Source organism: Argopecten irradians, chromosome 1, assembly GCF_041381155.1.
Source record: "Argopecten irradians isolate NY chromosome 1, Ai_NY, whole genome shotgun sequence".
Taxonomy (NCBI): Eukaryota; Metazoa; Mollusca; class Bivalvia; order Pectinida; family Pectinidae; genus Argopecten; species Argopecten irradians.
Window position 1 is genome coordinate 10,645,049 of NC_091134.1, and position 19,373 is coordinate 10,664,421.

At 35.5% G+C, this 19,373-nt stretch overlaps 1 protein-coding gene across 5 annotated transcripts in view; it reads right to left on the reverse strand.

Moving 5' to 3' along the window:
- Positions 1–19,373, reverse strand: part of LOC138317338 (basement membrane-specific heparan sulfate proteoglycan core protein-like) — a 144,911-nt gene that overhangs the window by 71,569 nt on the left and 53,969 nt on the right. For 3 of the 5 annotated variants that reach the window (XM_069258948.1, XM_069258939.1, XM_069258934.1), the window contains exons 5-9: positions 7,579–8,085; positions 7,219–7,344; positions 6,860–6,979; positions 5,924–6,040; positions 2,211–2,327 (exon numbers count right to left, since the gene is read on the reverse strand). In XM_069258948.1, coding sequence (XP_069115049.1) covers positions 2,211–2,327; positions 5,924–6,040; positions 6,860–6,979; positions 7,219–7,344; positions 7,579–8,085 — 987 coding nt within the window. The remainder of the gene's footprint in view (positions 1–2,210; positions 2,328–5,923; positions 6,041–6,859; positions 6,980–7,218; positions 7,345–7,578; positions 8,086–19,373) is intronic. The other 2 variants (XM_069258957.1, XM_069258965.1) reach the window with 2 other exon arrangements.

A 19,373-nucleotide genomic window follows, 5' to 3' on the forward strand; every position in this document is an offset into this window, starting at 1 on the left:
TTAAAAGTTAATAATGTTATAAGTTATATAATCACAGGTACATATCCAAGTAAATGTAACTTTAGTACAATATACTGCCACATGTATGTTTTTTTACCCGAGTTACAAACCATGCACAAAAAGTAAATAGCCTTTCCTTAATGACAAGATATAACTGGCTGATTATTAAGTTTACTAATATCTATCATTATTCAAAATTGAAAATTAATTACAAAATAAAACTACAAAAGCATCCTCTAAGGAGTCACAAATACAAATTATAACATAGTAAAAATCAGTCATCTTTGATGAAGCATATACTGACAGTGGAAAAATATAAGACGATATCATCATTTTTGCATTAAAGGCGAAAATAAAACAGATAGAGTCGTATAAAAAATTGTTTTCTAATAAGATAACATTAATAAAAGAGAAGTACAAACATAGATCATATATTTTCCATTTAAAAGTATGTAGGATAAATAGAGGTTACATAACGAGTGGTTGTTGGATATGGAATTTATTCCACACAAGTGAGTTATTTTTTAAGTTATAAAAGACACGACCTTTAGCGAGTGTCTTTTGTAACTTTTAAAAAATAACTTACGAGTGTGGAATAAATTCCATATCCAACAACCATGAGTCGTGTGACCTGTTTCTACCATAATTTTATCTGATTTTAGCCGTTAGAAATACGAAGAGGATAAGTACATTGTACGCAATCCAACAGCAGTTTTGGTGTCAAGCAGCGATCACAGCATAGCATGACGTCACTCAATTTTTGATGACATTGACAAAAGATGATACGACACTGAGAAAGACATAGTTCAGTCATAGTTCATCGTGCCAGCCAATCAGAATGCGTACACAGTTTATACCATGTGTGGTATATACAAATTGTTAATCAACAGCTGCATCGTTTATTTGATACCCTGAGAGTTGAATAACAGCGCCTATTGTGGTAGAAAAAAGTTTATAGCATACAAAATACCATTAGATAATTCAAATTTACAAAAAGATTAAATATTAGTCTTAGTTGTAATGTTATGTAAATCATTAAAATGTTGAAGCTAATGATGCAAATTAATATAGGTAAATGCTGACAATGTAATAAATAATTACAAAACAGAACTAGATTCTGAAATACCTTATTCTATATCTATCTATATCAGATATCCAAAAATAGCAAAAAAGGGCAATAACTCTCATTAAAGTTTGAGCTGCATTGCAAGATATACTATGCATTAGTATTTAATATCAACATTAAACATTTATTTAAGAAAAGAGATAGAATGATTTTCAACAAGAGAACATGCTAACAAGTGAAACGATAAGATTACTATCTCCATTATTTGTCTTCTATCAGCAATCACTACTTTCATGATGCTTTAACATGGATGAACGCTGGATAGAAAATCAATCACTGGAAGGTCATGATCATTTAGCCTACAGTTATTTGTTGGTGTGGCATTCCTAATCCCTACATACTAGCATACTAAAACAGATAGGATTCAGGATGATTAGCAGGAAACTGTTCCTACTCTTCATCTTCATTCTCCTATGTGTCATTCATACCTTTCATAGTCTTTAAAATATCTCCTGGAATGTCTATATATTTTTTGTAAGTTACACCACTTAATAATCATAACAAAGTACCTCACAGCCATCATACAGTATGATATACAATTAATTCTCTATTGTTCCGAAATCTTAGACAGACAAGCACAGCGTTATTTCCATGCAAACATGAAAATTGGTTTTTAGAAATACAACTGATTTTCTCTGATATGAAATCTGAAAGTAAAAGTGATCAGTTAGTAAAATGCAACTTATTTTTCTGAGGTAAACCAAGTTTCTATTTCATGGTAGGTAGCAAGCTCTGAAATGTTCAGATTGGAATAAGCAATGTTTCTTATTCAGCAAGCACGGAAATTTGTTCATATCAGTCAAGGCAATACACATGTAGCATATTTCACATCATCCAATCAGAAATGGCAATACAGTTTGTGTAAGCATTGATGAAAATTGTCCAATCACAACTTGTGTAATTCATTCATTATAAGCTAGTATTAAAAATGTGAATATTTCCGTGAAGTCATGAGCAGAATATATAGTGTCCGACGCATGGGTGACTGAAATATATCAATCCAGTAAAGCATAGCAATCTCTAGACAGCAAGTGTAGGCAACCGTCTTCAAGCTGTGGTATCATGTGACTTTCTTGTGACTTACGACAGTCCAGTTCGTCGCTAGTATCAGGGCAATCATTGGCGCCATCGCATCGTAGACTCTTATCAATACATTGACCCATCTCACATCGAAATTCCGTCGGCTTGCACGGTACAGACTCTATGTACAATCAATGTGTTATGAATGAACAAAATAACTCTTAATCAAATGACTTGTTCCCTTTCAAACAAGCTTTCATGAAGTCAATTAGCTTCATCATTTTTATGAAAATAATAGCAAACACAAAAGCTGTCAGTTGTATCGGTATCATGCCTGTACCTTCTTGATCTTTGTCATGCACAGTATCACATGCTAAACATACAAATTACTTTAAAACGTATTATCAGTCCAGATTGATTTCTTCATCTTGTATGATTCCCACTTAGCACATTAAAGAGTAATCTGCTCTTGTGAGTAGGTATTGATTGTGACATCATATCAGTTAATAATATTTTTCGCAAAATAATGATGTCACAATTGATGCTACCTAGCAAGGGAGAAAACTCTGTAATATGTAAATATGGAATAGAAATATAAGTTATCTGATCAACTTCAACCAAGTGTCCTTTAATGTCAATTCATAGTCAATTGGTAAATTTTAAATAGGAATAGAATATCCACTTTCAATAAAATGATCAAGTTTAAAGCAAAGATAGATTTAGTACATGTATATGTACAGATTTTGCTTCCATTAATACTTGATAACAAATTATAATATTTTCATCATCACACACAAACAATATCTTTATTGTGATTCGTGATACAATCAAACATATTTTTTTTTATTGATGAATGAATAGTCATATCTTAAATGATAATCAACAAAAACTCACTGGCTTTGTTGATTTATCCGTGAAAATAATCACATCAACACGATGAAAGATCAAGTGTATTAACTTATCTTTGAAAACATTTATTGAACAGGAAATATTTTGTTTATCTTTAAAGGCATGACATTGATCTAAATCAATATTCCTCTAAATGACATAATTTAAGCTCAGATTTAAAGACTGACTAAGCTATATCACTTCAATACCAAACTTATTTAAGTACACACTATCAGATATAATGTATTGGACAGAAATAAATCCTTCGTTCAAAGAAAAGTTTGAAGTGTTTGGGCTTATCTCATGATTTACCAATCAAACCTTTTATTGCCGTATTCGACCCAATAACCGTCACTCTATGCTAACACCCCAACCCCCCGCCCCCTTTTGAGGCCCTAATTTTGAAACTGAAAAAAATGAAACCCTGTAGATTTCTTTATTTGATACTCTTTGCACACTTATTTATGGGGTTTTTTTCCATAAAAGGCTTGTCAACATTTGGTTGTATTAGCCGCCCCCCTTATTTTTTTCAAATTCTAGAGTGCCTAGGCACATATTGGGTCGTGTACGGTATGTTGATAACTAGACCATCAACATCAATGATTGTGTATATGTACATATTTATAGTCAGCCAAGTCAGCTACCATCAGAACACTATCAACAAAAACATTGATCAAATACATTCGAAACTTGTTATCTCAAAATCGCTTGACTCGAAATTCCGTTTAACTCAAATTAATTTTGAAGTCCCGGTTTTTTTTCCTTCTTTGTATATGTATTTTAAGATCGGATTACTTGAATTTCAATGACTCGAAACTCAGGTTGAGTCAAAGTCAATTCCTGGTCCCTAGAGCGGATATTCAACGAAATAATAGTCGCTATCTCGAATTAAATTTCAGTCAAAATTTCAAATAAAAAAATAATTAATTACGTAAATATAACATGTATACAAACGATTGAAATTCACTTGTGGTACATTTGAGTCGAATTCCGGATAAGTCAAATTATTTTCATTGGTCCGTTGAATTTCGAGATAACGATTTTCGACTGTACTGTAAACATTTTTGCTGAAAAAAAACTGAAATTAATATATAATGATTATCAAATTACAAACTTCAACATATACATAAATGTTATTGATAATCCATTAAGAAAAACAAAGAAAACCCTAAGAAAAATTTGTCCGTCCAATGGAATTCACATACCATACTTTAAATGGCCAATATGGGTAAATTAAAACTTAAAGTATACATAGTAAAAAGTGTAACTGTAAAAGCAGTGGTCAAGAAAATGCAGGAATATAGCAATATTGTAAATTTATAAGATTGTAAGCGGAATAATGCAGGAAAAGAATTGCAATGCATGCACACATTTGTTTTAATACAAATAATTACGAGGGTAGTTTACGTATTGAAATGATCGGGAATGTCAATAGTGAAATGCAGATATGTAATAGCACGGTTCTTTTCCTCGTTATAATTCTTAAGATTTCGGATGCAGAATAATCATGAGAGTATAATGATATTCTATATGTACATACATATGTAAAAGATTTGTCAAGCCAAATTCTACAAGATTCATAATATTTCAAGAGGATTTCTACAAGAAGCACACATTCTAACATGAAAGAACATCTACAATACAGAGAAAGACTTCTAAGACACAGTGATAATACTGTATAAATGACACAGTGTCAATGGTATTGTTTATACCAGGTCTATCACAGGTTGTCATTCATTATAGCCTATATAATGACATTGTACACACGACACAGTACCTATGACATTCAATATAATGACATGTACACACGACACAGTACACTACGACACAGTACCTATGACATTCAAATATATTGACATTGTACACACGACACAGTACCTATGACATTCAATATATTGACATTGTACACACGACACAGTACCTATGACATTCAATATATTGACATTGTACACACGACACAGTACCTATGACATTCAATATATTGACATTGTACACACGACACAGTACCTATGACATTCAATATATTGACATTGTACACACGACACAGTACCTATGACATTCAATATATTGACATTGTACACACGACACAGTACCTATGACATTCAATATATTGACATTGTACACACGACACAGTACCTATGACATTCATTCAATATATTGACATTGTACACACACGACACAGTACCTATGACTATTCAATATGACATTTGTGACATTCAATTATGACATTGTACACACGACGACACAGTACCTATGACATTCAATATATTGACATTGTACACACGACACAGTACCTATGACATTCAATATATTGACATTGTACACACGACACAGTACCTATGACATTCAATATATTGACATTGTACACACGACACAGTACCTATGACATTCAATATATTGACATTGTACACACGACACAGTACCTATAACATTCAATATATTGACATTGTACACACGACACAGTACCTATAACATTCACTATAATGACGCTGTAAACATGACACAGTACCTATGACAATCACTAGCTTTTATAACGATAGGAAGGTCATTATGATACAGTAACATGGCAAGGTCACAAAAGGTCACCAAAAGTCACAAACCTGAAATGGTTGCTGTAGAAAAAAAGAGTGAATTTATACCAGATGAGAAACAATGGCTGAGACAATTAACATTGACTACAGATCTGATGACCAATTCTACAGCTTAACAATAATTGAGTGTATATTTTTTACTTATTACTTATGGAAACTAAAATTATATTTTGTTTCTTACCCATGGAAACTAAAATTTTCAAAGTTTTTGTCAATGTCAAAACAACAGTCAAATACTGAACCAGAATTTCAGTTACATAATCTGGCTTAAAATGAAAATTTATCATTGGACACTTACGACAGGCTAGTTCGTCTGTTCCGTCGGAACAATCCGACACGGAGTCGCACCTTAAGTTCTTATCGATACACTGTCCGCTGCTACACTGGAATTGTTGATCTGTACAGGGCACTACCGCTGTGTGGGAAGGGTGACAACATAACTTATAACTAGCCAACAATAATATATAGAACTAAATCCTTAACAGCAAACTGAAAATCTACAAATGTAAACATCCTGCACATCTTGAAGCAAGCATTTTATAAAATTTGTGGGTTTTATCATGAATTTGCAAACCTTTCTAGCTTTGTTAACATATATTTTGATGCAATTTATTATGTTATGAAAAATATCAAATGCAAAAGGTTTCAAATCAAAGCGGCATGCTGGAACATGAAAATACTTCAAACTTTAAAACTGCATTTAATATACTTACATGTAATACTGAAATTAATGCTGAATTAAAAGTTCTTACGCAGAAGTCTTTTAAAAGCATGGAAAAGGAATGAAATATTTTGATATCAAAGAAAAATTGAAGAATGAAAAAGGAAAAGCAACATGCCGAATAGCACAAGCTAATAATATTAACTTGAACAATGTTATTATTGTTTATATAAAAAAAGATGCAATGGAGACAAAAAATATACCAATTAGACTTTTGAATAAAGGTTTTATCCCAAACAAGATCGCTATGAACTTCTTCAAAGTAGGGCGACTCCAACTTCAGCAGTTGCATATCAAATTATTATTAACTTCTTTCGTGAAACAGTTCATTCAAGATTCAGTCTATTAAAAACTTGGAAAATCATTACCAGGAACTAATTTTGACAAGTAAACTTTTCTTTCACAAATGATCATGATTTTTTATAATGTATTTGGTATATTTGGATTTTGTCCACATATCACTAAGAAACCATGGTTGTTTGGAAGTTGAGAGATGATAACAAATATCCTTACGACAATCCTCCTCATCGCTGCCATCAGAACAGTCTTCTTGACTGTTACAGAGGAAAGCCTGAGGGATACACTGTGGAGTAGATCGGCACTTTACCTCGCCCTCAATACATGTCACAGGAGCTAAAACAGATTCATCGTTACTTATAAATTGCTACAGAGGAAAGCCTATGGATTACACTGCGGATTACTAGATCTCCTCTTTATTTCTTTAACATTATCTGCACCAACTCATGTTATGACAGGAAAATAAAACATGTCGTACCATATCCACTTAAATTTATGTTACAATCAATCTCCTTCCAATGTATGTTACCATTACAAAAGAATTTTTGACAAGGACATTGAGTAGATTGACCTACCGCATTCCTTTTCATCGGACTGGTCATAGCAGTCGTACTGGCCGTCACATCGATAACGCCCATCCACACATTCTCCGTCCTCACACGTGAACTGATCGGCCTTACAGGTGACCACTGAATCCACACCTGTAACAAGATGTTATCATTGACAGCAGGTAACATTTACTACCATGAATTACACAACGGCATAAATCCAAACACATGTTAATAGTGGCAATCTATTTTGAAGAAACGTTTCTTAAACCTCTTGTAACTTGAATAGACAACTACATCAGAAATTTTTGAACATGACATTTAATTTTGTAAATGGTCAGATACAGATTCTCTAGATAGAGCATACAGAAATTGAAAGACTTTTACCCTGAGAAACACCAGTGTAGTCCATGAGAGCTCTGATGGCAAAAGTCGCTCCAACGTCTTCATAAGGTACCCTCTCCAAGCTAAAAATAGATCCAGTTTCTACATCTTCCTGATAAAATGTAGCGTAGTAGTTCTGATAGAGTTCCTCTGCTGTCACATCACCAGCCCTAGCACTAGCCACTACGCCCTCCTCAGCAGCCCGTGGGTAAAAGATACCAATGAAGTCACCCTTTTCTACAGCAATTGGTGGATTAGCAGCTACTGTGTGGTTGCCGACGGCAGCTACAGGAAGTTCTGTCTGACCGACCAGGATAAATTCCTCTGGGGAAATTTGTCTCCATACTGCAGCGTAACCGACATAGCGTGGCACAATTCTGTAGTAGTTCCATGCGACTACGTACCCACGGCAGAAAAACTCGTTGTTGAGGAGGAGGTTGGCACGATTGTCACCAGAACGAGGTAGTGGATTGGCGTCACGGCCGGTATAATCTGGACAGGCACGGCCATCTGTAGAAACAATGGCAGACAATTAACTAACATGTTAGAAATAAATTATACCGTATTCGACCCATTTAGCACTCATGTCCCTATAAGTGCCCCTTCCCCTTTTTGAGGCCTTATTTTCAATTGCCCAGGCATAAGTAAAGACCAAAACGACACAAAACTGTATATATATTTGCAATAATCTCGTCTTATTAGCACGTTTTCATTTTTTAACGACCTGGGCGCTTATTGGGTTGAATACGGTAGTTGTTCCAATTTAAATCCCAGAAAATTATTGTATCTATACCATTTAGTTGCTTTTGTTTTTTTTAAACAATATTAGTTACCTTACCTTGGGTGACAGTATGACAGCGTCTCAGAATTTTTAAAGTATGTAACTCAAATATCTTACAGATATATTTATGTTAGATTATGAAACACCGAAAAATTTCTGATAAAATGATGTTTCTTGTGTACTAAAGATATGTCCTTTTCTTTTGTTGTCTGTATGCAGGCAGAGGCATTGCCAGAAAAATCTTGTTCATTCTCTTTTTTAACTTTTTCTTCTTTACCTCAAGTAATATTTTCTAATGTTAAAATTCATCAGCTCTCCACCAAGCAATTAACATAAGCTTCCTTGAGCCTACCAAGCTGTTTTATATTAGAAACCCAACACTTTTTATCACCTATATCTGTTCTTGCAGGTGTCTACAGAAACAGTCGATATAAGTAAAGGATCATTTGGTAAATACCAAGAACATCTAAAATTCTAAAGTTCGCAATAATATTTTGGTAGTTTAGGAGAAGAAGCAATTCCAGAACATAAAGTCTCATAGCCACAAATTAAAACCTCATTTCACTGAAAGCAGAATTGTTTACAGATCAGTGTTTCTTGCCAAATAAAACGCTTGATTTGTATCAATGACATGCTGGATTTATATAGAAAAAAAGGAAAGGGAAAATTTGCAAAAGAGTACTTGTACTGTTCCTAAGAAACAAAGCGGGTCATGAAACAACAGTTGTTTGACAACAAGATGTGACACTGACGTCAGGGTGTCATTCCATAAGACACCCCCCCCCCTTCATGTGACACTGACATCACATGATTCCATAAGCTTGTTTGACAACAATAAAGTTAGCCTCTAGACTTGCATCTAAACGTTATCATTTCAGCTCATTGAGCATCTTAGAATTCTCAAACTCATTGTTTTCGTTTTCTTCCTTTAAATTATTGTTCATTACCATCACAGCAATTATAATCCAAAATCAATGTAGAAATCAATGTCAGTTGTTACAGGTAACTTAGTATTCCAACACTTGCACCATAACCTTAACCAGGCCATGTGACACTGACATCAGGGTGTCATTCCATAAGCCCCTCCCCCCCCCCCCTCATGTGACACTGACGTCAGGGTGTCATTCCAAACCCTCCCCCCCCCCCCCCCCCCCATTCCAATATCCATCATGTGAACCTGACGTCAGGGTGTTATTCCATAAGCTACCCCACCCCCCCTATCCCATGTGACACTGAACTCAGGGTGTCATTCCAAAAGCTCCCCTGTCTCAGAGAAAAAACGAAAAACAAGAAAGGAGTTATCAACATATGAGAACATCTCTTCTATTTCTTGGCATCTTCACATGTCCTTTATGCAATCCTTGTCTACCCGAATTTTATATACCATCATATACTATACCAGAGAACTTGCTTTGCCGCACAGTACACAAATCTGTCAACCAAACACTTCCAATAAATTAGAAAGAAGCATTCAAGAAATAGGAATAAAACACAGATTCTGTCTGTACAATAATGATCTGCCAAGTAGGATATTAATGTGATGAAAATATATTTTACCATCCTTCCCTTTTCTTTCTTTTTTAAATGCATCAACATGAAAGGACTGAATCCTTAGCATTAAACTGTCTTTTTTTGCAGACAATCTTAATAATGCACCCCAGTGTAATAAAATCAAATTTTTGTTTTTTAATTTCCAACCATATAATAGATTGATATATTAAACAAAGAAATATTAATTCAAAAACTCTTTTCTTGAAATGCACCCATAGCACACACTACATAAATAAACCAGCATTTTCAAGAGGACATTTTTTTAGAACTGCCGCCTCAACTTTTTCATAGCCATGCCATTCATCACAGAAATAAATCACAAAATTAAATCCTTTACCATCGTGTGACTACAATTATATACCTGGTCAGCTAAATCCTTTAACATCGTGTGACTATAATTATATACCTGGTCAGCTAAAGGTATCATCAAATCTGTAAACAAAATAATCCAACCTTATTTACACTTCATTGGTTTCATCATAAAGTGTTAAGATCAAGACTGGTGATTTTCACGACTCGGTAAATTCTGTCGGACGGATATTGCTGACTTTTCAGAAATCGGTTTATGATTCACAGAACAGGAACAAATGCACATTTACACTTTTTAAAGATTCCTTGTGTGAAATACAGAGAACCATTGTACACAATTACTAAAAAAGAGATTTTAATATCAACAGTAATTTCACACTACCTTATGAAAAATTACCTGTATGAATCATTTTAATATTAGCACTGTATAAATATAGAGCAATTAAATGCATGAGACTCTAACGATGCATTATTTACAGGACTGCATTTGACTTTTTTCCGTTGTGAATTGATGAACTTCAAATCTAAATTGTTTCCAAGAGTACCGGTTCAAAATCAGTCAGATTGAATTCCAATCCAAGACTACAAACAACCCACCCCCTGCCATTGTCCTGAAGTAAAAAAGTGACATTAATGCTTAAATGACATAGACACTAAACCAAAATGCACCATGTTATAACATTGAGCTACAAGATAGTCATACTAAGACAATATCCTAATATATTCAGAATTATACTGTTTCTTGTTGTACATGTATCTGTTATATCAAAGCCTTTATTTTGAGAGCTGATGGCAAAGGAAATCAGAACCAGGAACACAAATCTTGTAAAGTGATCAAATCTATGAGAATTGTTTTCAGACAAAATAAATGATGTTATGCTGTGATGTATAAAGGCAGACAAAGCAAAGATTCCCTAGTAATCAAAGGGAGACTACCCACTCTCTAACCAAGTTAATCGCATGATACCACCAGCATAGAACACTCTTTTCTAATCAACATGTTATAAACATATCTCTATGTGACTTGGTGTAGACTATCTTGTGTAAATGTCTGTTTCTCATGGCTGTTTAATGTATTGGCCAGATTTTTCCCAGTGTCTATAGCTAGTTCAGACTTTTGCTTTACACTTTACTTTTAAAATAATGGTACATGTACTTATAAAGTATGATGGAAAAACAATAGCAATAAATTGTAGATATCAAATTCTCAATGAACCTGTCAACCTTTATAAGGGTTTAGAAATAACACTTTAATATGAGAGTATAATGACCCCCTCCCCAGGTAAGTGAGTTGAGTATACCTGAGAGTGAGGATTAAGTAACATGTATATTTATACCTGAGAGTATAATGACCCCTTGCCCAGGTGAGTGAGTTGAGTATACCTGAGAGTGAGGATTCAATAACATGAATATTTACACCTGAGAGTATAATGACCCCCTCCCCAGGTGAGTGAGTTGAGTATACCCGAGAGTGAGGATTCAGTAAAATGTATATTTATACCTGAGAGTATAATGACCCCTCCCTAGGTGAGTGAGTTGAGTACACCCGAGAGTGAGGATTCAGTAAAATGTATATTTATACCTGAGAGTATAATGACCCCCTCCCCAGGTGAGTGAGTTGAGTATACCCGAGAGTGAGGATTCAGTAAAATGTATATTTATACCTGAGAGTATAATGACCCCCTCCCCAGGTGAGTGAGTTGAGTATACCCGAGAGTGAGGATTCAGTAACATGTATATTTATACCTGAGAGTATAATGACCCCTCCCCAGGTGAGTGTGAGTTGAGTATACCCGAGAGTGAGGATTCAGTAACATGTATATTTATACCTGAGAGTATAATGACCCCCTCCCTAGGTGAGTGAGTTGAGTACACCCGAGAGTGAGGATTCAGTAACATGTATATTTATACCTGAGAGTATAATGACCCCCTCCCCAGGTGAGTGAGTTGAGTATACCTGAGAGTGAGGATTCAGTAACATGTATATTTATACCTGAGAGTATAATGACCCCTCCCTAGGTGAGTGAGTTGAGTATACCTGAGAGTGAGGATTCAGTAAAATGTATATTTATACCTGAGAGTATAATGACCCCTCCCTAGGTGAGTGAGTTGAGTATACCCGAGAGTGAGGATTCAGTAAAATGTATATTTATACCTGAGAGTATAATGACCCCCTCCCCAGGTGAGTGAGTTGAGTATGCCTGAGAGTGAGGATTCAACAACATGTATATTTATACCTGAGAGTATAATGACCCCCCTCCCCAGATGAGTGAGTTGAGTATACCTGAGAGTGAGGATTCGGTAAAATGTATATTTATACCTGAGAGTATAATGACCCCTCCCTAGGTGAGTGAGTTGAGTATACCCGAGAGTGAGGATTCAGTAAATGTATATTTATACCTGAGAGTATAATGACCCCTCCCTAGGTGAGTGAGTTGAGTATGTGAGAGTGAGGATTCAGTAAATGTATATTTATACCTGAGAGTATAATGACCCCCTCCCTAGGTGAGTGAGTTGAGTATACCTGAGAGTGAGGATTCAGTAACATGTATATTTATACCTGAGAGTATAATGACCCCCTCCCTAGGTGAGTGAGTTGAGTATACCCGAGAGTGAGGATTCAGTAACATGTATATTTATACCTGAGAGTATAATGACCCCCTCCCTAGGTGAGTGAGTTGAGTATATACCTGAGAGTGAGGATTCAGTAACATGTATATTTATACCTGAGAGTATAATGACCCCTCCCTAGGTGAGTGAGTTGAGTATACCTGAGAGTGAGGATTCAGTAACATGTATATTTATACCTGAGAGTATAATTAGTATAAGTTGTATCGAGTAATAATATATTTATATTATACCTGAGAGTATAATGACCCCCCCCAGTGAGTTGAGGTGAGAGTGAGGATTCAGTAACATGTATATTTACACCTGAGAGTATAATGACCCCCTCCCCAGGTGAGTGAGTTGAGTATACCCGAGAGTGAGGATTCGAGTAACATGTATATTTATACCTGAGAGTATAATGACCCCCTCCCTAGGTGAGTGAGTTGAGTATACCTGAGAGTGAGGATTCAGTAACATGTATATTTATACCTGAGAGTATAATGACCCCCTCCCCAGGTGAGTGAGTTGAGTATACCTGAGAGTGAGGATTCAGTAACATGTATATTTATACCTGAGAGTATAATGACCCCTCCCTAGGTGAGTGAGTTGAGTATACCTGAGAGTGAGGATTCAGTAACATGTATATTTATACCTGAGAGTATAATGACCCCTCCCTAGGTGAGTGAGTTGAGTATTCCCGAGAGTGAGGATTCAGTAACATGTATATTTATACCTGAGAGTATAATGACCCCCTCCCTAGGTGAGTGAGTTGAGTATACCCGAGAGTGAGGATTCAGTAACATGTATATTTATACCTGAGAGTATAATGACCCCCTCCCTAGGTGAGTGAGTTGAGTATACCCGAGAGTGAGGATTCAGTAACATGTATATTTATACCTGAGAGTATAATGACCCCTCCCTAGGTGAGTGAGTTGAGTATACCTGAGAGTGAGGATTCAGTAACATGTATATTTATACCTGAGAGTATAATGACCCCCTCCCTAGGTGAGTGAGTTGAGTATACCCGAGAGTGAGGATTCAGTAACATGTATATTTATACCTGAGAGTATAATGACCCCTCCCTAGGTGAGTGAGTTGAGTATACCCGAGAGTGAGGATTCAGTAAAATGTATATTTATACCTGAGAGTATAATGACCCCTCCCTAGGTGAGTGAGTTGAGTATACCCGAGAGTGAGGATTCAGTAACATGTATATTTATACCTGAGAGTATAATGACCCCCTCCCTAGGTGAGTGAGTTGAGTATACCTGAGAGTGAGGATTCAGTAAAATGTATATTTATACCTGAGAGTATAATGACCCCCTCCCCAGGTGAGTGAGTTGAGTATACATTATACCCGAGAGTGAGGATTCAGTAAAATGTATATTTATACCTGAGAGTATAATGACCCCTCCCTAGGTGAGTGAGTTGAGTATACCCGAGAGTGAGGATTCAGTAACATGTATATTTATACCTGAGAGTATAATGACCCCCTCCCCAGGTGAGTGAGTTGAGTATACCCGAGAGTGAGGATTCAGTAACATGTATATTTACACCTGAGAGTATAATGACCCCCTCCCCAGGTGAGTGAGTTGAGAATACCCGAGAGTGAGGATTCAGTAACATGTATATTTACACCTGAGAGTATAATGACCCCCTCCCCAGGTGAGTGAGTTGAGAATGCCCGAGAGTGAGGATTCAGTAACATGTATATTTACACCTGAGAGTATAATGACCCCCCTCTCCAGGTCCTCTCCAGAGTGAGAAGAATTTCAGAACATGTATATTTATACCTGAAAGTATATATACCCCCCCTCTCCTCAGGGGTTGAAGAATATGTAACTCTTTCGTATGTATATATATATGTAACCCAACACCTCCCGAACATTAAAACCCATTAGGGTTGTAATTGATGACCTCACTGCCAGATGTTTGTGTAGGAAATGTGAGAAAAAACAACTGGAATCCCCAAGATCTGAAATTCATCACCTCTAGAGCCATTACAGCAACATATCCTCAGAGTGCTGGATACAACAGCTGAAAACAGCCTTCTGTAACACTTCTAAAATGCTAGGAAGGTTTCTATGACCATGCATGCTCCAATTTCTCCAAACTAGAGTGCAGACTTAAGTCAAAACTTTTTCTCTCCTTATGTAACAAAGAGGAAAAGCTTTGACTTTAGTCAATTTTGTACTTAAAAGTTTGTTTAAGGAACACTTGAGTCAGGTTTTGGAACAGTCTTGTTTGAATTTATTTCTTATTTTCTTGTCATTCCTCATTTGGCATTTAAAACCTCTTAGTATATATGGTGTAATTTTGACACCAAATAATCAATTTTAAATTAGCAACAAATACATGCCTATGTTGTAATTATAAACACAGTTAAAGTGGAGGGTCTGACGTCATTCTGTTCATTTTTCCTACAGATTGCCATACTTTTCCATTATGACATTCCAGAACTTTATCTCATTATCGGAAAATGCATTAACTGAGAACATTCACACAAGTAGCAATAAAAGAGTTCTTTTACAAGTATTATTTGATAGAAAGCGAGTTTAGTTTCCAGTGTTGTCATGACGATGGAATTTGTACAGAAATAATATGGTGCCAATAAGCTATTCCCCAGGTACTAGTAAAGTAACGTATTGTCAACTTACGCTAGACATATGATAAGTAAACAAGGTCTAAAAGTAACTTTACTATCATATTATATATAAAACATATTGATAAGTGACAGAATTTATTTTCTCAAATATCTTAAAACAATATAAATTTCAGGTACCATTATGGTGAAATAAAACCTGAGCAGGATTTTTCCGGTAATATATGGCAGCAAGTCAAAATGTAGGTCATTGTGACCTTAAATCTAAGTACACAACTCATTTCTAAGTCAAAATGTAGGTCACTGATACCTTTTAAATCTAGAACCAGGAGGAGGTACATCTTCATCTATCAAACAACAAACAAACTGCTAAGAGAAACCGTTATCAATCTAAACATTTTTAAACAATCTATCTATCACAAAACAGTTTTTGTTAATTCAACATTTACAAATGTTCTTTTTTGGATTATTTTTGTAAAATATTATATTAAAAGGATGAATAATAGGAAAATTTTACTGAAGATAGGAAGGTGCACGGCTAGTGTATATGGACAAGTGTCTTTTTTATGGTAAGCTGACTAGTGTCTGTGGTAAGAAAAGGGCGGATCACAAATACATAGAACAGCTCATTTAAACAGACCTTACACACATTAAGTAAGGTCAACTGCCACTGGTCACAAAAACCTCTCCAACTCCTTTATGTACAGTACATAATCCTTCTGATGAATCAGAGCTTCGTTTTTTCTTCATATGGAACATACTGATACTGTAAATTCCATCAAAGATAAGTGTAAACTGTGAAGGGACAGACACAGAAAACATTTCAAGGCTGAAGAGTTAAAGGATCAGTCAGTTTTCTATTCTATAATATAAAGCTGCCGAATGAATAAAACTTGAAAGGTTTGATAACAATTAAAGATTAAACAAAATACTCAGATGTAATTGGAAATAGAAATGTTTCAGTAATTTAAGATTTCAATAGAACATATGCTGACTGCTACTCATACTGATTTCGACCATTCTAGTATACAGAGTGATCTCCCTTCCCAGTGCTACTCATACTGATTTCGACCTTTCTAGTATATAGAGTGATCTCCCTTTCCAGTGCTACTCATACTGATTTCGACCATTCTAGTATACAGAGTGATCTCCCTTCCCAGTGCTACTCATACTGATTTCGACCTTTCTAGTATATAGAGTGATCTCCCTTTCCAGTGCTACTCATACTGATTTCGACCATTCTAATTCTCAGTGAATGATTCAGTAAGAGTTCAATAGTGCAGATCTAGACTGCTTGGTAGAGAATTCAACATCCTGAATCAGCCCTGTTCTGTGTTTTTTCTCTGCACCATTTTTCTGACAAGTGTATATATCGACTCTTGTTGATACTGTAAGTGGAATCCAGGAAACCATTGCCATGTATGTCAGGAATGTCCCTCTTGTAAGGATCAGACATGCCATTTAGTTCAGTGTTTTCTGTACAAATTCTACACCTAGTCGCTAAATCCAACTCTGTCTGGCAGCCACGCTCACACAGCAATAAAACTAAGCCCTCTGCTCCCTTTCATTTCCTCAGTAATAAAAACATAAATTCTATATCACTTGTACGTGTACATACAAAATAGCGGTAAAGCACAAAAAATTAGATAAGATGTTCAAAAGATTTGCCAGTTTAATCTTCAGGAATCCCATCTCGTTGATAAATATTTGAGTATGTTTCAGAATGTCATTCATACATGTACAATATATGTAATAACTACCTAGGACTTGCAGTGATTACTGGTGTCGTATTTCTGATTTGTCCACTACTTTAGGTAAATGTGTTCAAGTTGGATATTTCGCAGATAACATATAATAGCTCCCAGCAGCAATCACAATAATTACCAAGTTATCATGATTTTTTTTACCCTGAACTATTTCCTTTAAACTTTTTTCTATTAAATAAACTACACACTTTCTGACATGATTTCATTCTAAATGCCACTCACTACCGGTTTTATGTGCCTGAAGTGAGATAGTGACAAATGAGTTTGGAGGGCACCAATTATAAAATACTTTCCATCATGAAACTCATATTGAATTTATCTATTAAGATCTTGATCCTCTGAAATGGCCGATATCGACAGATTGTCATGGATTAAGCATCTAGTTCTGATGTTGTTCCAGTGTTTGATATCTGTAAAATCTATCTTTATCCTTTCCAGTAGTTTTTATTACCATTGTTTACAGAAATGTTTTGTTGTGTGACACGTACCCAGGTCTCTTGTGCTGCCTACCTGTAATGTACCTGTAACGAGCTAGCCTTACCAGGTGGGCGATGTTTGACCCAGCCAGTCTTGACACGGGGCAGGGTGGCCCTAAATCTTGGCCTTATCGAGGGATTAAGCTTGGGTGTCTGACATACAGACATAATCATATCAACGCTTTTGTTATAGCGTCATACCACCATAACCTGGGATCAGTTACCTATCAAATGTTTCTGAAATATTCGGTAACCCAGTCATAGCGTTTTCTTTTTTTTCTTTTTCTTTCCTCCAATTTATTCATTGTAACTTTACGCCTGATGATTTTGCCTACCTCCCATGTTGTCTGAACCAATGAAACTTGTTTTGCAGTTTTTTGAGTAAGCCCAGACAACATCCGACCCATATTAAATACATGCGAGTGAATCATAGTGTTAAAACGTATACTGCCATGACTGATGTTCACTACTGTTACAAACATTATGTATAAAACCAAAACAAGAGTCTAAATCAATTTAACCAGCCTGTCAAACATAACATTTTATGAAAGTAAGCGCTAATTGTAGTGATTAACAATTGCTTTTTCTTTCGGTTGAAAAAACTTCCTCATTCCATATAAACGTAACTTAGTTCAAAATTCATCAGGATAATTTTCAATTTAAATAATTAATACAGGTATTGAAAAGGCCTCCATAATAACTTTATATCAATGACAAGATGTTAACGTTTGAAAAAATCCTGACTACTCAGACGCAAACCACAGACCAACAGATCATATGTACCAACCAACAACTGCAGCAAAATAGACAAACTGATCACTGACTAGCCACAAATTCTGGATAAGATCAATTATGGCACCAAAAAATGTTTAAACAGCATTAATTTGCAAATGTTTGCTTGACAAAAGAAACAACAATGAGAAGAAAACCATATCAAATTGGTGACATGGCTTTTGTCTATAGTAAACACAAAACAAGTCCTTACTAAAGCTACTTCTGATCTTTTAACCAAATCTTTAGCAGTATCACCCAGCCTCTTCACTATAATGAGATGTCCTCCAGATAATCGTTTAGCTTCAACATTATATTTTCATAACAAAGACGGAGAAACATTATAAACAGTCCTTGAAACTGAAGCCTTGCCATCACAAACGCCCACTTAGGTATCAAGAAGGCAGAGATCTTGTAAATCATGGAACAATAGCCTCTCTGACAAATGATTCATAGTATCAGATGGGAAGTCCAGACTGTTGAGAAGCAGTGAGTCTGACAGATTGGAGCCAACGTTTAAGGGGTGCAGTTGGGATGTACATTACACAGAATCGTGTTTTGTTGATGATGGGACTGAGGTCCAGCATTCCTGACGCACAAGACCAACTACCAAATCTTAATTGTTTATGGCATTAAAGTATAAATGCAGCTATCATCACCTTGACATCCATCAAAACGTGTAAATATTTGCAGAATTTGTCTGTATCGGAGCATTTTTCTGCACGATTCTATATTTTTTTCCATTTTAGCCCAGAAGTTTACTTTCACTTTCTGTAATCATAGGATTTTTTGTCAACATGGAGAATATTTCATGACTCAAGACATGTTGATACTGTAACAACTTTTTTTAATTGATTTTGAAGATGGATATTCATGACAATTTAATCCCTGGTTTCCTGCTTGATATAAGGGAACAAAAAGCTATAAGCAGTGAG